This window comes from Lutra lutra, chromosome 11 (genome assembly GCF_902655055.1).
Source record: "Lutra lutra chromosome 11, mLutLut1.2, whole genome shotgun sequence".
NCBI classification, from domain to species: domain Eukaryota; kingdom Metazoa; phylum Chordata; class Mammalia; order Carnivora; family Mustelidae; genus Lutra; species Lutra lutra.
Window position 1 is genome coordinate 17,692,923 of NC_062288.1, and position 25,392 is coordinate 17,718,314.

The window sequence follows — 25,392 nt, forward strand, 5'->3', positions numbered from 1 at the left end:
GTGGAGCTCCCAAATAATGATCCTTAAAGCTTTCAGAGAACTTTTGAGTAGAAGATGATGTGTATCTGGTGCTCTGGGTCATTGAAGAGTGATATCTGGACCAATGTTTCTAAATCTTTGTGTAATCTCTTTTTGAGGAATAGGTTATGAACAGAAAGTTCTTATACTACTAGCTTTTGCAATTTTAAGGTTTTTAGGGAGGAAATATCTTAGTATTGAAAGTTCTAATTTAGTGCTTTAATCTTTTTAACCAGTGACTATATATTAAAAATTAAACAAAATTGTAAATAATTCGAGATGAAACTTACTAAAATTATGCCATATGCTTTCTATAATATCAGTTTAGGAATTAAGGCTTTTTTCCTCAGATTATTTCTAGTAAATACCTTTTGAGATTGGAATCTATCTAGAAGAGTTTTTTTTTATCTTTTTTTTTTAAAGATTTTTATTTATTTATTTGACAGACAGAGATCACAAGTAGGCAGAGAAGCAGGCAGAGAGAGAGGAGGAAGCAGGCTCCCCGCTGAGCAGAGAGCCTGATGCAGGGTTCGATCCCAGGAACCTGGGATCATGACCTTAGCTGAAAGCAGAGGCTTTAACCCACTGAGCCACCCAGGCGCCCCTCTAGAAGAGTTTTTTAAAATTTTAAAATATAAGTAGTTTTGAAATTTACTGAAAGCTAAATTAATAAATACTTTCCATTTGATTTATAATAGGAAATAGTTCATACCAACCATTTGTGTCATCTTTATACTGATATATTCTTTATCACATGAATATAAAATAAAACTGGACCGATTATATCAGGTATAATAATTTTAGGAATATAATTTAAATGTGGAGCCCTTTTGAAAGCTTTTCCTTAAGAAGATAACTAATTCCACTTCTTAATTTAATAAATGTCCTGGCTAACTTGTAGAACAGACTCTTATTTTAAGTTCATAGTATAATTTGAAAAGATATATTCATACCTGTCAATTGCTCAATTTTGGTTTCATTTAAAACCAGTTAGGAGTTCTAATGTCACTATATAATTATCAATACTGTATATAACACTTTGTTAAAGTGAGTGTAGCAAAGTATTGACAAAGTATTAGGATCCACAGGATATTATCAGGATCCACAAGATATGATACTTTCATTTTCTAAGCCAGCAATTTTTATCACCGAACAAAGTCTTGTAATCGTGTGTAGGATGTATTAGGCTAAATTTAGAATGTGTTCAGCATTTTAAGCAGCTATACTACTAATGAGAATTTTAACTGTGAAAAAGAATGTGTTTTGTTTTCCTCTTTTAGACATATCAAATGATTTCGTGATAGAATTAAAGACTCAGAAAATTTTTAGGACATCCAACCGTGAAATCTTTTTAATATTATTAGAAGAATGTAACTCATTTATCTTGGCATTTTTTTTTTTTTTAGATTTTATTTGTTTTTTGACAGACAGAAATCACAAGTAGGCAGAGAGGCAGGCAGAGAGAGGGGGAAGCAGGCTCCCCGCTGAGCAGAGAGCCCGATGCGGGGCTCAATCCCAGGACCCCGAGATCATGACCTGAGCTGAAGGCAGAGGCTTTAACCCACTGAGCCACCCAGGTGCCCCTATCTTGGCATCTTAACTTGATTAAAAAATCAAGTAACAATAAGCCGGTTACGTTTCTAATTCAGATATCCTCAGTAATTTATAAAGGTGAAAAGACTGTTGCTTTTATTCATGTAGGATCTGAATCCTGTAAAGAGTCTTCTTACTACAGTATAAATAAATTCTGGGTACATTGGGAAAAAAAATGCAGTTGCATTCCTAGGTATTTACCCAGGAGAAATGAAAACCTATTTCCACATAGAAGGTCTCTACACACTGTTTAGAGCAGCATTATTCATAATAGCCAAATACTGGAAACAGTCTCTGTGTCTATCAACTGGTCAATGGATTGTCATATATTTATACAATAGATTACATTCCATATATTTATATATTTATACAATATGTCATATTTTTATATATTTTTAATATATTTATACATATATTTATACAATAGATTTATACAATATCATATATTTCATATATTTATATAATAGATTTATACAATATCATATATTTCATATATTTATACAATAGATTACATTCCACAATAATAGGAAACAAATGTCATATATTTATACAATAGATTACATTCCACAATAATAGGAAACAAAATACTTACATATCAGACTACATGGTTAAACCTTAAAAACACTCTAAGTGAAAGTGACCAAACTCAAAAGAGTACATGTTGTAAGATTTTGTTTATATGAAATTTCTGTTAAAGCAGAACTATAGATAGAAGGCAGATAAATTATTGTCCCTGGGTGTTGAAGTAGGGTTTGATGGATGAATGGGTAGGGAGGGAACTTTTGTGATGATGGGATTGTTCTAAAAGTGGATTGTGCTGATGGTGCACAACTGCATGAATTCCCTCAAAGTCCTATATCTTATTAAGAACTGATACTCAGAATATATACATTATATGGATTACAATATGTATTTTGCATTGCACCAACTCAAAATAAGATGACAGAATACTACCACGGTTATTTAAAGAAATTGCTGGGCTTGGACCTAAGTAAATTGAAGATGGGCGTGGACTATCTTGTGCTAGAAAATAAAGAAATGCTCCAAAACTGATCATCACAACAAGTAAGGACAGTAATGGATTTTAACCTATTGAATAAAATAAAAATTCAGAGGTCCATATGTCAAACTAGACAAACAGATGGACTGACAAGTGAGAAGGGAAAGCTCTCCTTAAAATGGACTGTGAACTGATGAAAACAGAAAGAACAATGAAATTAAAAAACAACTGTTTTTCAGCTATTATAATAAAATGTGATTGAGGCAGTAATCAGTGGATGCTAAATCTGGAGGAAGGAGAGTTTGAGAAGGAGCAGTATATTTACATGGTATTAAGTTGTCTCCCAGTAATTACTTATTAATTCTACAAGGAAAGGTAGCAACTATACAGTAAAAGATCAGATAACACTTTATGTAATCACAATTAATACCCACAACACCCTGCAAATATACATGATATCCAAGGACATATTATTTATGTTGTATTCCAGACAAAGATGCATAACCTGAGTCTAATTGTTTGGAAACAAGATAAATAAAAGCTTTTGGACAATTGTAAAATAACTAGTGTTCACTGCTTAAAAATATCAGTGATATAAAAGATTAAAAATAGTTTCATAGTAGGTAAGACCTTATATAAAAAGTTATGACAGCTAACTAAAATAACTAAAATACCTAAAAAAAGTAAACTACTAAAATACCTAACTAAAAGACCTTATATAAAGAGTTATGACACCTAACTAAAATAACTAAAATACCTAAAAAAAACTAAAATACGAAAATACCTAACTAAAATACCTCATCTAGTTCCTGTTGTAGAAAAAAATGCTTTATTATAAAAAACACGGACAGTTCGTGAAATAGGAGTATGAATGGTATAGGAGATACATATGTAACAAGGTTAAAAATCCCAAGTTTGATAACTGTAGTATGGGTGTTTCGAAGGATGTCTTTATTCCTAGAGGGTCACTTAATTATTTAGTGGTGCAGAGCTCTGAGGTACAACTTACTCTCAGATGTTTTTGAATGAGTAAGGGAGAGCGAGCGGGAGAGAATGGTGGTGATAAAGTAAATGTGGCTCAATGTTAGTTAACAAGTGGTGAGCTGGAGTGAACAAACAGTAGGATTTGGGGAGGGTGGTTATTCTTGGGGCTTTTCTTTAAGTGTAAAATTTTTCTCTAAGTTCAAAATGTAAACTTTGAAGGAAAAAAGGTCCCATAAAAAATTTCATGCCAACAGATTTTAAAAGGCAGGTGAAATGGACACATTTCTAGAAAAATATAACATGCCAAAATTGTTAAACTAGAATTGGGCCCTATGCATAGTCCTTTAGCCTTCAAAGGAATTGAATTGCTAGTTCAAAGTCTTTCTACCAAGAAACAGTAGTCTCAGATGGTTTTTCAAGCGACCTCTACCAAAATTTTAAGGGAAAGGCCATTCTTTTTCTTTTTTTAAGAGAAGAAAACTCCCTCGCTCATTTTATGAGACTAAAAAGTGACCTTTATACCAAACCAATTAAGGATTATAAGAAAGGGAAATTGTAGTCCAGTCATGCTCAGGCACACACACTGAAACTTCTAGTACACCAAGCATAGCTATCACAGTAGATAACAAGAGTATTTGACAAAATTCATGATGATAACAAATACTAGCAAGCTAAGAGAAATGGACTTTCTTAAGTTGATAAAGGATTTCTAATTAAACCTTTAGCAGTCATGATTCTTACCAATAAAATGTGGAAAGCATTGACTTTAGTTAGGAAAAAAGCCAGATGCCCACTGTCCCTGCTGCTTTTCAACATTGCCCTGCAGGGCCAACCCAACATAATAAGAGAAGAAAAATAAATTAATAGATTTCAAAAATCCCAGAAGAGTTCATTCCTATTGCTTTTTTGTACATCTGAACAAATCTTAGACCTATCAGGATCAACAGAAGTCTACATGTCTATCTCTGGAAAATTGAGCTAGTCTAGGACTGCCTATAATTTAAAATTAATCTGTACCGATTACTTCTCTATAAACTTTTTCATACCGTGTATCAAATGTTGGCTTTTGAAAGTCCTGGACATGAACACAACTGTAAATACAACAATTTTTTTACTGAGTAGGATCATCTGTAATTCCTCTTCTCAGCCACATTTAGCAAACTGTTAGGGTAGATGGAGGGAAGCTCTCTCCAAACACTTTTTCCTCATTTGAGTGAAGAAACTTACTTTATTTTTATTCTCTCTCTCAATAATTGCTCGTTATATGATAATAAATATTAAAATACCCAAAACATTTAACGTCCATATGATATACTAATCGTTTTTTGCCAAAGTTGTAATACTAGACCCTTTTTCTGTATTAAACAATTAGAAACTTGGTAAATATTTACATTGTTTCACTGTTCCAAGCAGGTGGGTTAGTGTTCTCCCCTTGTTGCAGTTGTAGAGAAGCTGTGGTGAGTAGACATTTATGAGTAGAAGTTAAGAAAATGTGCAGATACTTTTAAAGTGTTTAAATACCCTTAAAGTCACTCTAATTCTTCTCTTTTTATTTTTTGCTTTTTTTCCCCCCTGGGAACTGCTTAAGTAAAATTTATTTTTTAAGATTTTATTTATTTATTTGTCAGAGAGAGAGAGTGGGTGAGAGAGAGAGTGCACAAGCAGGGGGAGCAGCAGGCAGAGGGAGAAGCAGGCTCCCTCCTGAGTGAGAAGCTCAATGCTAGACTCGATCTTAGGATCCTGGGTTCATGATGTGAGCCGAAGGCAGATGTCCAACCGACAGAGCCTCCCTGACATCCCCTTAAATAAAATTTCTAATTCATGTTTTACCTATAAAACAAAATATTATCTGATACTGAAATGAGCATATTTATAAAATATAATTGAATGCTTTGCCGGGCACTGGGATAAAAAGTTGACCAAAGTGACATAGTCCTTGCCTTTAGACAACTTATTTTCCTAGTGGTTTCCTCTCCAGTCATAATTGTTCTGTTTGTGGAACCCTTCGCAGGGATGTACTTGTTATGGTATTCTTTGGAAATACTAACAGAAAATACCTTTTAATAGTGTATAGTGGTGAAATATTAAAGTATCTGAAGAAGGAAAGCTTATTGTAGAAAGACCTATAGAAAGACTTCTGTAGTAAGTTTATTCTTGGTATGCAAAAATGATATTTAGACTCTGTAGAAGAACTGAACTTTCTGTCAAGAGTCATAGACTTCTCTAACCAGTAACCGATTATGGTTCCTCAAAATTCTCTACAGCATCAATCAGTTTATGTTAGGGATTAAAGCTACTTAAGTACAGGGGCACCTGGGTGGCTCAGTGGGTTAAAGCCTCTGCTTTCTGCTCAGGTCATGATCCCAGAGTCCTGGGATAGAGCCCCAGAGCCCCATATCGGGCTCTCTGCTTAGCAGGGAGTCTGCTTCCTCCTCTCTCTCTGCCTACTTGTGATCTCCGTCTGTCAAATAAGTAAATAAAATCTAAAAAAAAAAAAAAAAAAAAAAAAGCTAAAGTACAAATGAAAGACTTTAATAGTTCTATTAAGTAATGAGCAGGAGTACTTTAGTTGGCTTAATGTGTACTTCTGTTATAAAAAGAAATCTTGTCTTAGGCTGCTTGCTCAAACAGAAATCTGATCCTGAAATGAAATGTTATTTTCTTTTTAGTAATCCAATTAGTTAAGATTTGACATATGATAAATCTATTTCTAATTTTTTGAGGAACCCCCATAGTGTTTTTCCATAGCAGCTAGCCCATTTTACATTCCCATCACAGTATACAAGGGTCCATTCTTCCACATCCTTTCCAATAGTTATTACTTTCTTGGTTTTGATAGTGGCCATCCTAACAGGCATGAGATCATATCTGATTACGGTATTTTTTGCATTTCCTGATGATTAGTGATAATGATCTTTTTATATGCTTGTTGACTAGTTGTATTATCTTCTTCGAAGAAATGTTTATTCATGTCCTTAACACATATTTTTTTTTTAAGATTTTATTTATCTGTTTATTTCACAGAGAGATCACAAGCAGACAGAGAGGCAGGGAGAGAGGGGAAAACAAGATCCCTGCCTAGCAGAGAGCCTGATGTGGGGCTTGATCCCAGGACCCTGGGATCATGACCTGAACTGAAGACAGAGGCTTTAACCCACTGAGCAACCCAGGCGCCCCTACACATATTTTTTTTTTTAAAGAAACAGTTGAAATTAATTTTAATAATGTTTGACTCAGTTGAATATACTCAAAATATTTCAATATATACTCACTATAAAATAATTGAGTTTTTTGGGGTTTTTTTTTGTACTAAGTCTTTGGAGTACAGGGTGTTTTGCCCCTACACATATTTTAATAGAGTTGTTTCTTGTTGTCATGCGTTGTAGGAGTGTTCTGTTGACTTTTTTGTTTGTTTGCTTTTAAAGGTAAGCTCTACACCTATTGTGGTGCTTCAGCTCTTGACCATGACAGGATCAAGGGCCTCATGCTCAACAGACTGAGCTAGCCGGTTGCCCTGTAGGAGTTCTTTATGTATTCTGGACTTTAAGATACATGGCTAACAAGTATTTTCTCCCATTCTGTATGTTGCCTTTTCTTTCTGTTGATTATTTCCTTTGCCACACAGATGTTTTGAAGTTTGATGTAGCGCCATTTGCTTAATTTTGCCTTTGATGCCTGTAATTTTGATGTTACATCCGTGAAATCACTGCCAAATCCAATATCATGAAGCTTTTCCCCTATGTTTTCTTTTATAAGCTTTGTAATTGTAGGTCTTATATTTGGGGCTTTGATTCATTTTGAATTTTTATATGTGGTGTAAACCAAAGGTTTGCTTTCTTTCAAACATGGATACCAGTGCAATCCTTTCTCCATTGTGTAGCTGCTGCACATTCGTAAGAGATCATACAACCATGTATGTGAGGATTTATTTCTGGGATCTTTGGTCTGTTACATTTGTTTATATGTCTGTCTTTATACTAGTACCATATTGGTTTTTATTTGCTTTGCAATATGTTTTGAACTCAGGAAGTCTGACACCTCCAGCTCTGTTTTTCTTCCTCAAGATTGTTTTGGCTATTTGGAGTCCTTTGAGATCCCATGTGAATTTTAAATTTTTTTTTTCCTATTTCTGCAAAATATTCCTTTGTGATTTTGATAGTGATTACATTGAAACTTTAGGTTGCTTTGGTTACTATGTATATTTTAACAGTATTAAGTCTTCCAACCCAGGAACTTAATTCTCTAAAGAGAATGATCTCTCAGTATGGTCACATTCTTAGGTATGGGAAGCTTAGGACTTCAACATAGGAATTTTGTGGGGGAAATTATTTGGCCTGTAACAATGATTAACATTGATGGCAGTGAAAATGGAGACAAGTGGACTGATTTGAGAATTACTTAGGAAATGAAACTGATGTATCTTAGTAATAGATTAGAAACGGTGAGATGGGGAAGGTATCAAGATGACTTTGTTCTGGTTTGATAAAGGTTCTGAGATATAGGAGTGGTTTCATTTGTGAGCATAAACTGAGAAGCATATTTAAGAGGAAAGATGATGAGGGGCTTAGTGATAAAGTGTACAACTCTTGATCTCAGCTCAGGTCTTGATCTCAGGGTCATGTGTTCAAGTCCCGTGTTGGGCTACATGCTTAGTGTGGAGTCTACATTAAAGAAAAAAAAAAGAAAGGTGGTGAGCTATATGGTCAAATGTTCATTCATGTGACATCCATATGAAGATGTCAGGCAATTTAATAGGTGGAACTGAAGCTCATTTGAGAGACATGAGCTCATAGATGGTAGTCAAAGCCATGGTAATGGATGAAATTGGCTATAGAGAAAAAAGAAAGGTACCTAGACAGAGTCCAAAAAATACATAACTTATAAAATTCGTATAGAACCGTACTTTCCAAAGAGGTATATGCAGTTTGGCCTGGAGAAATATAGTTATAATTTCTATCCATATATTTAAAAAGCCTTTAAACTATTTCATATATTTTATATTGTATGTATCTTAATATAGTAGTACTTGTATAATTTTAAATAAACATATTTTAGAGTTTCAAAAAATATTTTCCATTGAGTGAGTTTGGGAAACACTGTAACAGAAAAGGCAACAAGGAGTATCCCGGAGGAGGATGAAACAAAAAAGAATATGGCGAGGGAAGCCAAGGGACTGGACTTAAGGAGAGTGTGGCTCATACTAAATCTAATTTGAAATTTTAAATACCAATAAGCCATGCATTCTCAACAAGGGCAGATTGACCCCAAGAGGGAGAAATAGTTCTGTTTTGTTTTGTTCTGTTTTGTTCTGTTTTGTTTTGTTTCGCTGGGAGTGAGGAGGCACAAAACATCTTAGATATTATAATGGTTTGTGGCCTCTACAGCTCAACCTTGCCCTACAAAATCTTATTTATTAGTATTTAATTTCCCTTATTAGTGAGAAACTAAATTAAATTTAAATTAAGTACACTATAATTATATAAGCATGATATATGTATTATACATTTGTATGCAATTAATTATTCAATTTAGTATTCTCTTTGAAGGGGCATTAATGAAAAAAGGTTGAGGAACACAATAAACTATATAGAAAGGGCTTTAAAACCCTTTTGCTGTAGTTTAACAGTATTCTCTAGGGAAGAGTATGGGATTTGAGCTTGAAGAGGAACTTTAAATTTTTGCCATATTTATTCCAGTATTGAATATTTTACATCAAAAATATATTCTTGTCTTTATAATGAAGTTAGATTATCTAATTACTCCTCCCAAAAATTAAGAAGAATGAAGAAACCATCATATTTAATCCTATCACACGGAGATAATCTGTTAATATTTTGTATATAGTTTTTCTGTTTAACTGTATATACTTTATATTAACCCCTATCTGTTCTACCTTCAAAAGGTATCTGAGATCTGACTACTTTTCACTACCTCCCACTACCACTATAGTCTAATCCCTCATTTTTAAAAACAAAAAGTAGAATGTACCAAAAGTATTGTTCTTTTTCTTTGAACAATATGCATATGAAAGCCAACATTTTGACTTCAGCCAAATTTCTTTTGTACAGGCTTCTCATTTTGCTCTGTGGTGTTTGTTCATCTTGAAGTCCCTACTGAATTTGTGTCTGTCTCCTTTGTAATTGACACAGAAAATGTTTCTCCCTGAAGGATATTTTCCAGTAAAAGTTATTATTATTATTATTTTTGGCCTTCTATTTGCTTCACCAGGATCCCTCTGCTTTGAATGCAGAAGATGATTATGAGCTAATTTAAAATTCATATATATTTGGTTTCTTTGATCAAGTCTACAGGCTTTCTTACTCACATCATGATCTCTCTCCACAGAGATCTCTGGCACAGAATTTTTGCTCAGTCTTTTACTTGCTCTTCTGTTCTTAACTCCCTCTGCTTCCCTCTGGCCTTCTCTTATTAAGCACTAACTTTATAAACTCTTTATCTGAACTGATCCTCACTCTCTCTTTGTCTCAAAGATATAGGTAGATTGCATCTTTTTGTTTGTTTGTTTTTCTTTTTCTCAGATTTACCCCTCTACTTTTGTTTTATAGTCTACCCTTTCCTAGAACATTCTCTGCTTCCTCCAATACCAGCCTTTCCTGGCTACTTCTTCTCAAGGGTCTACCATCTAAAGCCAAAATTAAAATAAAACCCTTGGGCCTCTGTCTCCACCAAAGTATTTTTTTCCCTTCATGCCCAGATTTTAGTAAGGTACTTTGTATATCTGCTTTCTTATTTCTGTTTTGCTCCAAACCACTGAAGTCAAGCTTCTGCATTGAAACAGTTCTTGTTAAATTCATTCTGATGACCCAGCTACTAAATCATTTTTTTCACCTCTATAACCCTCTTTTATTTTACTCCTTTGAGGCAATAACTGCTTCTTCTGCTTAGTGCTTTCCTCCTTCACGGATATTACTACTTTTCAGAATCCTTCATTGACTCTTTGTCCTCCACCTACCCTTCCTTTGGAAGTGATTTATTTGTAAGCTTTCAGGCCTACACCAAAGTAGAAAGCGGTGTACAAAGTACAGGACAGTGATTGACAGTATACCTGTCATCCAGCTTTTTAGCAGTTACTAACTTGTGACCAATCTCTCTCTCTCTCTCTTTTTTTTTTTTTTTTTTTTTTTTTGGTCATACCTGTCTACACTTACTCCTTTCTCTCTACTCTGAATTATTTCTTCTGTCAACCTTTAAATAATGCTGTTCTCCTAGGTCCCATCCTCAACATTTTTTCCTTCTCATGCTACATGCAATAAGTAGAAAAGCTCACACATTCTAAGAGTTTCTACAATCGCCAAATGCTGATAACACCTAAACCTATTTCTTCAGCTTAGATCTTGTTCTTTAGCAAGAGATTCATATTCACTAGCTTAGATCTCTTCACTTGGATGCCCAGAGTCTAGAAGCATGAGTCTAAATGAGCTAATCTTTCTCTGCCCACCTGCTGCCCCTGCTAAAATTCCATGTTGGTTGATCTATCTCCCATCTTCCTAGTCCTATACAAATATATCTGATCCTAGTCCTTCATAAATATATTCAGTTGTTCCTTAAATATTTCACTGGTATCTCTCTGATGAATTAAGACACTTCTTGATATGATTCTTATCTTACTTTCTATCTTCACCACTTCCCTTTCTCCTGAATGCTCACTATGCATTCAGAGAATAGAACATGCTTTTCATGGGGCGCGTGACTGGCTCAGTTGGTAGAGCATGCGACCCCTGATTTCAGAATTGTGAGTTTGAGCCCTATGTTGTATATAGAGATTACTTAAAAATAAAAAAAATCTTAAAAAAAAGAAGAGAAAATGCTTTTCACATCTTTATGCTCCGTTCATCCCTCTGTCTGGAATGCTCTCTGTTCATCTCTTCGTCCCATCTCTATGGTAAATTCCAGTCTTCCTTGGAATCTAGCCCAAGATATCCTGACTCTTCATAACAGTAAATTCTGTAGATTATTTTTATCCCTATTGTTTATATAGCTTACAAGCCCAGAAGGGTGAAGGACCTGCCCAAGGTTACAGAGCCAATAAATGGCAGACCTTAGGTATACAAGTCAAGGTTATTTTACTTCAGTGCCCATACCCTTTTATCACACCCAAGTGCAAGAATGTCCACTTGAAGGTTTTGACCTTATAACAATGTGCAATAAGGTACTATCAAAGACATTTACCAAGAAAACCCATGGTAGTTTCCATATGATAAAGATAAACTGAATAATATCTGCTTTGAAATCAGTTTTGTCCAGGTATTGTCATTTTAAGTTTCTCTCTATGTATTTAATTAGGTCAAAATTAATGACAGAAGCAGCCAAAGATCAAGCTGTTTTTCTAAATAACAGATTCATCCAAACATAAATGTTTTAGAATTCCTGTAGATTTTGTTTTTATACTATTTATATATTTTTTTAAATTTTTTAAAAAGTAGGCTCCACACCCAGTGTTGGGCTTGAACTCACAACATTGAGATTAAGAGTTGTATGCTCTACCGACTGAGCCAGACAGGCACCCCTATACTATTTATATTTTTACTTATTTATTATTTTTGTTTGTTTTTAAGAAAAGTAAATTTTTTAATTAACATATAATAGATTATTTGTTTCAGGGGTATAGGTCTGTGAATCATCAGTCTTACACAATTCACAGCACTTGCCATAGTACATACTCTCCCCAGTGTCTTTCACCCCCTCACCCTATCCCTCCCACCCTCCTTCTCTCCAGTAACCCTCAGTTTGTTTCCTGAGATTAAGAGTCTCTTATGGTTTGTCTCTCTCCCCAGTCCCATCTTGTTTCACTTTTCCCTCCCTTCCCCCACAACCCCCTACTCTGCCTCTCAAATTCCCCATATCAGTGAGATCATATGATAATTCTCTTCCTCTGGTTGACTTATTTCACTTAGTATAATACCCTCTAGTTCCATTGGCATTACAAATGGCAAGATTTTGGTTTTTGATGGCTGCATAGTATTCCATTATATATAAAATACATCTGACTTTTGCTTTATTTTCAGCTTGGTCTCAGCCAAAGGTCCAACTAAGTAAGTTTCAGAACTATAGATTGTGACCAATCTTTTTTTTTTTTTTTTTTTTTTGAAGCTGATAAGTCCCAACATCTCAGGCAGTAAGCTGGAAACCCAGGAGAACTGATGGTATATTTCTGCTCTGAATCCAAAGGCTTGAGACCCAGGAGAGCCAATAGTATAGTTCTGGCCCAGAGGTCCACAGGCTGAGGACCCAGGAAGAGCCACTCTTTCGGTCTGAGTCATAAAGCAGGGTGGGGAGAAAAAACCAACACCCTGATACTTAAGCTTGAAGAAAGTAAGGGAGAAGGAATTCCCTCTTAGCCGTTTTTGATTGCCTATGCCTTCAACTGATTGGATGAGACCCACCCACATGAGGGAGGGCATTCTGCTTCACTCATTTTACCCATTCAACTGTTAAACTCATCCAGAAATCCCCTGACAGACACACCAGAATATGTAGACCAAATACCTAGGGCACCCCATTGCTCAAGTTGACTCATAAAAGGAACCATTACAACAATAGTAGATAGTACTATGTATCAGTCACTGGAGATACAGACATATTAGTTATTTTGATTATATATCACAAAGAGTATTAGCAGTGATGGCAAATATTTATATAGTGCTTCCTATGCCAGGCATCATTTTAAGCACTTCATAAGAATTAACCCATTTAATCTTCATGGTAAATGTATGAAATGGGTTTCCATTTAATGGTGAGGATACTAGAGTATAGAGAAATTAACTTATCCATGGTCACAGGCAGTGGTGAGGTCTGGACTTCAACCTCAGTATTCTGGCTCCAGAGTTCCTCTTCTTAACCACTACTATGTTCCTTTACTCGCATAGGAAAATATCATTATGATGGGGAATATAGGATACTTTAGAGGTATAGAACAGAGTATGTCAAACGTAGGGCAACCAAGAGAGGAAATACCTAAACTGAACTCTGAAGGAGGTGCAGGTTTTAGTAGCTGCTAACTAAGAGGGACTATGAAAGAACCTTCAAGAACCTGAAAGAATTTGAGTGTGGTTGAATCTCTGAACCACAAGATTGAATCTTGAAACAGGAGCAATAGCCTGAGAAAATAAAATCATAAAGGCTTTGTAAGTCCAGTTAAGGAAGAATAATACTTTTATATATTAGACAGACCTTAGATCAAATTCCAGTACTGCTACTTTCTATTTAATTCTAAGTAGGTCACCTTATCTTTTTGAGATTCTGTTTTTTCTCTAGAAAGGGACTAAGAATGCCTTCTTTTGAGATTTTTTGTCTACTCAATAAATATTTATTGTGTGTCCAGGTTAAAAAAAAAAAGGCACCCTTACCTTACACCTTATACAAAAATTAATTCAAAATGAAATAAAGTCCTAAAAGTAAAACCTAAAATTATAAAACTCCTGAAGGAAAAAAAAAATGTGGCAAAAGCTTCATGAAATTGGACTTGGCAGTGATTTCGTGCATAAGACATCAATACAATACAATACATATTTATTGTGTGCCTTTTCTGTCAGGCTCACATTCTCAATGCTGAAATTACAGTGGTAAAAGAGACAAAAATGGTGCCTCTGCTGTCTTGGAGTTTACATTTTAGGGGTTGTTTTAAGGTTTAAATGAGATATAATATGCTGTAGTGACTATTTCATAAAGCACATTCAGAAAATGTCATTTTCTTTCTTTCTTTTTTTTTTTTTAAGATTTTATTTATTTATTTGACAGAGAGAAATCACAAGTAGGCAGAGAGGCAGGCAGAGAGAGAGGAGGAAGCAGGCTCCCTGCCGAGCAGAAAGCCCGATGCGGGGCTCGATCCCAGGACCCTGAGATCATGACCTGAGCCGAAGGCAGAGGCTTTAACCCACTGAGCCACCCAGGCGCCCCTTTTTTTTTTTTAAGATTTTTATTTTATTTATTTATTTTTTTGACAGACCAAGATCACAAGTAGGCAGAGAGGCAGGCAGAGAGAGAGAGGAGGAAGCCAGCTCCCTGCTGAGCAGAGAGCCCAATGTGGGGCTCGATCCCAGGGCTCTGGGATCATGACCTGAGCCGAAGGCAGAGGCTTTAACCCACTGAGCCACCCAGGCGCCCCCGAAAATGTCATTTTCTTAACGAAGGTTTGTCTGGGTTCTCTGATTAAAAGTATATATACTTCATGGATTGCAAGTTTTGAGTGACTTGTCACTAAGGGGAAAAGGTAACCAGATTATTTGGGACTCAATATTTTCTTTCAAAAGAGTGTGTCAAGGAATTAGAATTTTCTTGTTTATTTTGGCAGTTCTCTAAAGCCTTGAAGAATTTCTTTTTTTTCCCCCTCAGCTTTATTGAGACAAATTGACATATAACATTGTGTAAGTTTAAATTATATAATGTGATGATATTTTTTACATGTATTTATATTAAAATGATTAACACAATAGAGTTAGTTAATGTGTCCATTACTTCACATAATTACTTTTTTGTATATGTGTGTGTGGTGGAAACATTTAAGATTTATTGTCTTGGCAACTTTCACGTATATAACATAGTAATGTTAATGATTCTCACTGTGCTGTACACTTGATCCCCACAGGTTATTCATCTTATAACTGAGGTTGCAGCCTTTGACCAACATCACCCTACCCCAAACTTTGATAACCACTATTGTACTCTGTTTTTCTTTGAGTTTGACTTTTTCAGAATCCACATGGAAGTGAGATCATACGGTAGTTTTGTTTCTTTGTTTGACTTATTTCATTTAGCATAATGCCCTAGAGGTCCATCCATCTTGTCCAAATGGCAGGATTTCCTTCTTTGTTACAGCTGATTAGTATCCCATTGTATATATCTATACAAATGCCACATTTTCTTTATCCCTTCATCTGTAAATGGACACTTAGGTTATTCCCATGTCTTGGCTATTGTGAAAAATGCTACAGTGAATGTGGGAGTGCAGGGATCCCTTTAAGACAGTGATTTCATTTCTGTCATGCCAGCATTTGTTTACATCTCCCCTCACTTTTTTTTTTTTTTTTTTTTGCTATTTCTAGAAATCTGTTTCAGTAGTTCTGTAGAATTACAAAAGATGATTTACCTCAAAGGAATTTATGGTTAATTGTAGGAATAATGACACATCTGAAAGAAATACAAGAAAAAAAACCTCTGGGGGAGATAAAAGCAAATGAAAATAATCCACAGAACAAACAGAGAAAACAAAGGAAATACAAAGAAAGCATGAAATGAAATGATAAAAGCAAGAACAACTATTAAGTAAAAATATTTGGTTTGTAATTTCTTACTAAAAGACAAAAAATTATATTTAAAAGTAAAAATATGTTATTTATAAGCATCACATCAAAAGCAAACAATATGGAATAAGAATAAATGGAGTGACAAACATTTCTCAAGTGAAAGCAATAGTGATAGTATTAACTTCAGATAAAACAACAAATAATGGTACATAGAATAAGGAGGGTCACACAAATTATCTGTCACTAGTCTCTTCAACAAATGGTGCTGTGAAAAACTGGAAATCCTTGTTTAAAAAAAAAAAAAGATACCCTTCCCTTACACCATATACAAAAATTAATTCAAAATGAATTGAAGTCCTAAATGTAAAACCTAAAATTATAAAACTCCTGAAAGAAAACATAGGGCAAAAACTTCATGAGATTGGACTTGGTAGTGATTTCGTGCATAAGACATCAAAATCACAGGCAACAAAAGCAGAACTAGGCCAATGGGACTACATCAAACTTCAGAATTTCTGTGTGACAAAGGAATGAAAATGCAACATACAAAATGGGAGAAAATACTTGTAAGTCATATATCAGATAAGGGATTGGTGTCCAGAGTATATAAAGAATTCCCACAACTCAATGACAACAGCAAAAAAAACTGTATTAAAAAAATGTGTAAATAGGACTTGAATAGACATTTCTCTAAAGAAGGCATATAAAGATGGCATAGAAGTAATTAAGAGCATATGAAAAGATGCTCAGCATCACTAGTCATCAGGAAATGCAAATTAAAATAAGGAAATGCAAAATAAATGCAAAATAATGAGAATTCTTTGCATTCATCAAAGAACAGTGTATTGGTGAGGATATGGAGACTTTGGTACCCTTGTGCACTGTTGATGAGAATATAAAATGGTACAACTGGCTGAGAAATAGTATGAAAAGTTCCTCAAAAATTTAAAAATAGAATTACCATATGATGCAGCAATCTCACTTCTGGAGATATATATCCAAAAGAATTGAAAGCAGTATCCGGAGGAGATATATATCCAAAAGAATTGAAAGCAGTATCCGGAAGCGGTATCTGCCCACCCATGTTCATTGCACCATTATTCATAATAGCCAAGGCAGAGACACAGTCCTAGTGTCCATTGATGGATGAATGGATAAAGAGAATACCCCCCCACACACACACGTGAATATAGCCTTAAGAAAGAAGGAAATCCGGGGCGCCTGAGTGGCTCAGTGGGTTAAGCCTCTGCCTTCGGCTCAGGTCATGATCTCAGGGTCCTGGGATTGAGTCCCACGTCAGGCTCTCTACTCAGCAGGGAGCCTGCTTCCCCTTCTCTCTCTCACTGCCTACTTGTGATCTCCCTCTCTCTGTCAAATAAATTAAAAAAATTTCTTAAAATCTTTAAAAAAAAAAAAGAAGGAAATCCTGTCACATGCTACAACATGGATGAAACTTAAGGACATTGTGAAACATAAACCATTCAAAAAGATATGGTTCCACTTACATGAGGTATACTAAGGTAGGTAACCTCTTAGAAAGTGAAAGTAGGCAGGATAGGTGGTTGGTAGGAGCTGAGGGGGAGAAAGAGGAGTTCAGTAGGTATCACATTTCAGTTTTGCAAGATGAAAAAGTTCTAGAGGTCTGTTGTACAATAAGATACATATAGTTAACACTACTGTACACTTAAAAATAGATAAGATAGAAAGTACTGTATTTTTTTAAGATTTTATTTTTTGAAGTAATCTCTAGACCCAACATGGGGCTTGAAATTCAACAACCCAGAGATCAAGAGTCACATGTTCTACCAACTGAGCCAGCCAGGCACCTCTAAATTTTGTGGGTTTTTACTACCATTTTATGGATTATTTTCTATGAATTTTTAAAAAAATGATTGTGTATTAAGTATTTTATTAAGTTCAAGAGTATTAATTGCCTTGAATTCACTCAGCTAAGTTAGTCTGAGGATTTCCTTGAGACATTAAGTTATTAATAGGTTTCCTAATACTAAATAATATTTACATTGGGGGCGTAAATCCTACTTGTTTAGATTATTCAAATAATTATTTTAATACCTGTTGAAATCAATTTGCTTTCATATCTGAGAATTTTGTACTTGGATTCTTAAGCAATGTTGACCCAAGTTTTCTTCCCCACATGTATATATGTGTGTGTAGAATTAGTTATATAGTCATCAGATTTTCTTTATCTAGAGGAAAAGCTTTCAATTTTTCACCATTTTGCTATTCTTGCTGGACTTCTCATATGTGACCTTTATTATGTTGAGGTAATTTCTGTTCCCAGCTTTTTGAGTGATTCTATCATGAAAGAGTGTTGAATTTTGTCAGATGTTTCAGTATGCATCAGTTGAGATGATCCTGTTCTTTTTGTCCTTCATTCTGTTAATGTGTGGTATATTTAAAAGTTTTTTAGTATGAAGACACTTCCTTTAAGGTTCATGATATGCAATATACATATCACATAAAACCTTAGGACTCTGGGGGCGCCTGGGTCGCTCAGTAGGTTAAAGCCTCTGTCTTTGGCTCAGGTGATGATCCCAGAGTCCTGGGATTGAGCCCCACATCGGGCTCTCTGCTCAGCAGGGAGCCTGCTTCTCTTCCTCTCTCTCTGCCTGCCTCTCTGCCTACTTGTGATCTCTGTCAAATGAATAAATAAAATCTTTAAAAAAAAAATCTTAGGTCTCTGAATCTATTTTCTGATCACTGCGTAACAAATGAACAATTACTTGATTTGCCTTTTTTAGGGTATACAATACTCAGTTGGATTCAAAGCAAAAAATTTATTAAAGAAACAAACAATGAAAACAGAAGTATGTGTGCATAGGTATACAAGTGAAAAATCAGTACTTTTCATTGGTCAGTTTTTCTTTTATAACCTTGAAAATTGGAATTTTATTTGTTACAAATCCAAAATAAAACAGTATTAGAGTTTTCTCATATCTATGACATATTTGAATATTAGGTGTATTTTATTGTTATTGGGGCTAAACATATGAATTGTCATATTCATACTTCAAAAGTAGAATATTGGCAGTTTGATACTGTGTACCACACATGTAGAAATACCTTAAAAGTACTTGGTAAAATTTCTAGAAGTGTGATTCAGGTTTAACAGTATTATTTTGTCTGTTTTAACAAATGAAACAAATGAAACTCTCTTCTTTTTAGTGATTGCTTTCTAAAACATTTATTCAAAGTTGGATGAAACATTGTGCTGAAAAGTAGTAATTCCTGTGACTTTTAAAAATTTGTTAATAGGGGACGCCTGGGTGACTTAGTTGGTTAAGCATCTGACTGTCGGTTTCAGCTCAGGTCATGCCCTCATGGGTTGTAGGATCCAGCTGGAGTCAGGCTCCTCACTCAGAAGGGGGTCTGGTTGAAAGATTCTCTGCCTCTGCTCTTCCCCACTCGTTCTTTCTCTCAATACATAAATACATCTTAAAAAAATACTTTTATCTGTATTTATACTTTAAGCAGTTCTCTTTTGTAATTGGTGAATTATACTCTGGTGATCATTCTGGTCTAAGCTTGCTGTGTTCATCATTTTGTTATGGTTACACAATTACCTTCTGTATATGTGAGGAAGAAATTATAATAGTAATAACTAAATTCACTGTGGGCTTATTATGTGTCAGGGACTATCCCAACACTACTTTTTGTAAACTTTTTAATCCTTATAATAACACTGCAATGAAACAATACTGCAATGAAATACTGATACCATCACCGTTTTAGAGATGGAAGGAGGCTCAGAATGATTCAACAACTTGCCCAAAGCTCACACAACTAGTAAGTAGCAGAGGGTGATGACTGATTACTTGGACATGAGAACATGAAGCATAATTTGAGTCATCTATATATTTCTCTTTAGTTACTTAATTCTATTGTTTGATAGATGTCTTAGAAGATTTCATTTAAGTACATTTTTATTAAATTTTTTAATGTTATATCTTCTTAGCCATTACAGTTTTTAATAATTAATGAATACATTCCTTTTTTGGGTCACAGGATGGACAAGCTGAAATTTTGTACACTTTTTGGAATTCTGTTACTCAGGCACTTTCTTCTCAATTCCGCATGGCAACAGATTGTAAGTATGTTATTTATTTTATAGTTAGTTTCATTTCCACATGCTTTAAAGTTTTCTACGTGCTTTAAAATGTAATGTTAAGAAGTTTTGCTTAATTGGTTTATAATACACATTTTTTGAAAACTCATTGTCTAATTATCATTTCTTCTGCTAACCATATATTTAGTTTTATCAACATTATGTTAATTTTTTGTTTTTTTAATTAGTATGTGTAATAAAATTCTCCAGAATAATGAGTTAATTCTCCATAGTTCAAACATAGAGGAACTCTGAAGTTTTCCAATATAAAGGGTATAAAGCAGTTAATGTGGAAGAATTTAGTTGGTGCTTATAGAATTAGTTTCTAACTAAAAGATATTAAAATACAAGACTTAATATTATTTCCTTATTATTATAAATGAGGCGTGAGTGCCGTGAATTATGAAGACGAGTGATTCACAGACCTGTACCGCAGAAGCAAATAATACATTATATGTTAATAAATAAGTAAGTAAGTAAGTAAAAAATAGCTACATGGTGAAAAAAAAATGAGGATGTGATGAATGAGCAGATGAAATGCCTTCATCATGCGTGCCTGGGTGGCTCAGCTGATTGAGCATCTGCTTTCGGCTCAGGGCATAATCCCAGGGTCCTGGGTTGGAGCCCTGCTTTGGACGCCCTGCTTAACAGGGAGTCTGCTTCTTTCGCTGCCTTACCCTTCCCACTGCTGGTCCTCTCTCTCACTCACTCTCTCTCAAGGAAATACATAAAATCTTAAAAAAAAAAACAAAACCCTTCATCATGAGTTAAAAGTTGCTTGTTCAAACACGATCTCTAAAATTTGTTAATTTTTTTTGGTCATGAAATAATGGCATTGCCTGCCTAATCAATGAATGTAAAAAGGGTTTTAGAAGTTTGTGTGTAAATTCTTTCTTACAAATGTTACTGTAAGTATGTAGTAGATGTGAACATTATTTAGTCAGTGGTAATCCAGAGTTGAATAAACTGCCTTCCTCCCTACTATTGTGTGTGTGTGTGTGTGTGTGTGTGTGTGTGTGTGTGTGTGTGTGAGAGAGAGAGAGAGAGAGAGAGAGAGGGAGGGAGAGAGGGAGAGAGGAGCAGGAAGGTGCAATGGGAGAAGAGAGAGAATCTTTTTTTTTTTTTTTAAAGATTTTATTTATTTATTTGACAGAGATCACAAGTACCAGAGAGACAGGCAGAGAGAGAGAGGAAGGGAAGCAGGCTCTCCGCTGAGCAGAGAGCCTGATGCAGGGCTCAATCCCAGGACCCTGAGATCATGACTTGAGCCAAAGGCAGAGGCTTAACCCACTGAGCCACCCAGGCACCCTGAAAAGAGAGAATCTTAAGCAGGCTCCACACCCAGCATGGAGCCCTATGAGGGGCTCAATCTCCTGGGCTTCATGCCCAGTGAGAGCCTGAAGCAGAGTTTGATCTCACAACCCTGAGATCATGACCTGAGCTGAAATGATGAAGAGTCAAACGCTTAACTGACTGAGCCACCCAGGCACCCTGGCCTCCCTACTATTTCTGAGGAAATATGCAGCACGACAGTGACCACAGAGGAGGTCTTCATTCATGTGTGGCCAAACAGAACATAAGCAGAGGGTGTATTTAGAACTGATTCACTCCGTTTACTTCTACAAATTACACTACTCCAAGAAGACCGTGCACCTCTTTGCATTATGTATCTATTTTGGTCAGCTTTTTTGAGATACAATTTATATACAGTAAAATTCACCAATTACAGGCAGAAAATTCTATGAGTTTTGAAATCATTTTTATCCTTTTCCCCATCACCACAATGAAGATATAGAAAATTTCCATCACCCCCGAAATTTCCCACATGTACTTTTGTAATCACCTACTACTCCTATCTCTCAGCTCCTGGCAAGTAATGATCAGTTGTCTGTCAGTGTTAAGTTAACTTTTCCTAAATTTTTGTAAAACTCCTATCACATAGGCTGTGTTCTTTTGTATCAGCATAATTATTGTAAGATTCATCCATGTTGTTGCGTATATCAGTGGTGCCTTTTTATTGCTGATTAGTATTCCATTGTATAGAGTATACAACAGTTTGTTTATCTATTCCCCAGATGGGAGACCACTGGGTTGCTACAGCTTTGGGTTATTACAAGTAAAGCTACTGCAGTTGTTTGCATAGAAGTCTTTTGTAGATGTATGTGTTCATTCGCAGGTAAAATATGAGTGGAATTGCCTGATCATTTGATGAGTATGTATTTAACTTTGTAATAACTGTTCAATTGCTTTCCAAGATGGATGTACCATTCTGCATCCCATTAACAGTCTTTCATAACCCCAGCTGCTCTGCATCCTATCTATCCATGATATTGTCCGTTGTTTTCATTTTAGCCATTCTTATGAACGTGTAGTGGATTTTCATTGTGTTCACTGGCTTAAGGACCAGTGATGACTCATGTTTTCACAGGCACATTAGGTATCTACATAGCTTCTTTGGTCACGTGTTTGTCAAAATTAATGGCTTTTTATTTTTATTTTATTGCTTGTTCTCTTATTACTGAGTCTTAAGAGATCTTTATACATTCTAGATTCACAGTCCCTTCTCAGATGTATGTTTTGCAAGTATATTTCTTTTGTCCGTGGCTTGCCTTTTCATTTCCTTAACATGGCCTTCCAAATGATAAAAGTTAACTCTGATAGAGTCAAACTTACCAATTTTTCTTTTTTCTTTTCTTTTCTTTTTTTTTTTTTTTTGACCAAAGAAATCTTTATTTAACCCAAGGCCAGAAGTATCTCCCCCTATATTTTATTCCAGAAGTTTTACCAAGTTTATTTGAAGTTAATTTTTGTTTATTGTATGATATATAAGGGTCAAGGTTATTTCTTGGAATATAGATCTAAAAGATTATGCTTTACCCATTGACTGCCCTGGCACTCTTTTAGAAAAATCATTGGTTATATCTGTAAGACTATTTCTAGAGTTTTCTTTTTCTCTTGTTTTGTTTCTTTGTTTGTTTTGCATCTCTAGGTTTGTAATCACAAAATTGTAACTTCTTCTATGTTATTTCATTTATCAAAATAATTTTGCTTATTCTAGGCCTTTTGCTTTTCCATAAGTATTTCAGAATTAGGTTGTTGTTCTTATAAAAATGTTTCCTGAGACTTTGATTAGGATTACATGATGAATCTACAGATCATTTTGTGGTAAATTCACATCTTAACAGTATTGAGTTTTCTTTCTTTCTTTCTTTTTTTTTTTTTTTTTTTAAAGATTTTATTTATTTATTTGACAGACAGAGATCACAAGTAGGCAGAGAGGCAGGCAGAGAGAGAGGAAGGGAAGCAGGCTCCCTGCTGAGCAGAGAGCCCGATGCGGGACTCGATCCCAGGACCCTGAGATCATGACCTGAGCCGAAGGCAGCGGCTTAACCCACTGAGCCACCCAGGCGCCCAGTATTGAGTTTTCTGATCCATGAGTAGAATACCCCATTGATCTAGGTCTTTTATAATTTTATCAGTGCTATATAGTTTTTAGTGTGCAAATCTAGCAAATCTTTTCTTAAATTTATTACTATTTCATATATTTTGATACTATTGTCAATGGCATTTTTAAAATTTTAGTTTATGAGTGTTCATTGTTAGAATATAGAAATACAGTTGATTTCTGGGTACTGACCTTATATCTTTGACTTTGCTACCCATACTTATTAGTCTGGTAGTTTTTGGAGATTTTTTTAACATTTCCTATATTGATGATCATATAGTTTGCAAATAAAGGCAGTTTCACCTCTTTTCCAGTCTGGCTTCCTTTCATTTTTTTTCCTGGTTACCACCTCCAGTAGTGTAGAATTGATTTCTGCCTTGCTTATAGTCTTAGGAAGCATTCAGTCCACCTTAATATCTTAATGGCATGTTTCAGTGATGCCATTAATCAGGTTGAGGAAGTTCCCTTCCATTTCTACATTTTTGAGAGTTTTTTTTTAATACTATTAATTTTTTTTACAGTGTTTTCTGCATCCTTTAAGATGTTAAATGGATTTGTTTTTTAGTACGTTAATACCTTGCGTTCTTAGATAAACCTCACATAGTCATGATACATTGTCCTTTTTATATATTGTTGGATTCAAACTGAGTGTAAGGCTTGTTGAATGTGTTTACAAGATATTGATATTTAGTTTTTCTTAATGACTTTTTCCGGTGTGGGTATCGGGGTAATGCAAACCTCAGAGAAAAAAATGGAAAAGTATTCCATCCTGTTCAAGTGGTTTATGTAAAATTGGCATTATTCCTCTTTAAATGTTTGGTAGAATTCACCAAGGAAGTCATCTGGGCCTAGTATTTTCCTGGTGTGAAGATTTTAGCTACAAATTCAACTTTTTTTCTTAGATTATTCCATTTCTTTCTTCTTGGGTAAGCTTTGGTAGTTTGTCTTTCAAAGAATTTTTCTAGTTCATTGAAGTTTTCTAAATTATTGCTTGTAATCCTTCCTTATTACCCTTTGGATGTATGTGGAATGTGATGTGTGATGCTCTGTATTCCTGATATCATTAGTTTCTTCTTTTTTTCCTAATAATTACAATTAGAGGTTTATTAATTTTGTCTTCTTAGAAACCAACACTTTCAGGGCACCTGGGTGGCTCAGTGGTTTAAAGCCTCTGTTTTGGCTCAGGTCATGATCCCAGGGTCCTGGGATCAAGTCCCTCATTGGGCTCTCTGCTCAGTGGGGAGCCTGCTTCCCCTCCTTCTCTTTTTGCCTGCCTCCCTGCCTGCTTGTGATCTCTGTCTGTCAAACTAAAAAAAAAAAAAAAGAAAAAAGAAACCAACACATCGTTTCATTGATTTTTCTCTTTTTTATTTTCAATTTCATTGATTTCTGCTCTTGTGTTTATTATCTATTTGCTTTGCTTTGGGTTTGATATGCTCATTTTCTTGTTTAATAAGGCTAAGTTTAGATTATTGGCTTAACCCTTTTCTAATTTGTTTATGCTGCAGATTTATCTATAAGCAGTATTTTAGCTGCATGCCACCTTATTATTTTTCCAGACATATAGAAAAGTTAAAATAGCAAAAAAAATCTATATATCTGTACCTTCAATTCAGTATTTAACAGTTTTCTCACTAAATGAGTATTTTGAAACTGATATGTTTGTTTGAAATTTAAAATTCATGAATTATTTTTAGGAGGTAATTTTTCAAATATTCAGATGTAATAGTATATAAATACAGACTTTCAATAGTTTCTCACACCATGTATGAAAGTAATGGGTTTTCATGAAAACAATAATCACCATGAAGTTTTCTTTAATATTTAACTTCTCATATCATAAGCCAATTATGTTTAATGGAATGTATTTACTAATATGCCAGAAAGGAAATACAAAGATGTAAATTTACTTACAAAATATATAAGCATGATTATAAAATTGATTGAAACCTCACTTTTTAGA

The 25,392-nt window shown here is 34.8% G+C and overlaps 1 protein-coding gene across 1 annotated transcript in view; it reads left to right on the top strand.

Annotated features, from left to right (window-relative positions):
* Window positions 1–25,392, top strand: part of COG5 (component of oligomeric golgi complex 5) — a 282,131-nt gene that overhangs the window by 174,107 nt on the left and 82,632 nt on the right. The window contains exon 11 of the mRNA XM_047694095.1: window positions 19,885–19,966. Coding sequence (XP_047550051.1) covers window positions 19,885–19,966 — 82 coding nt within the window. The remainder of the gene's footprint in view (window positions 1–19,884; window positions 19,967–25,392) is intronic.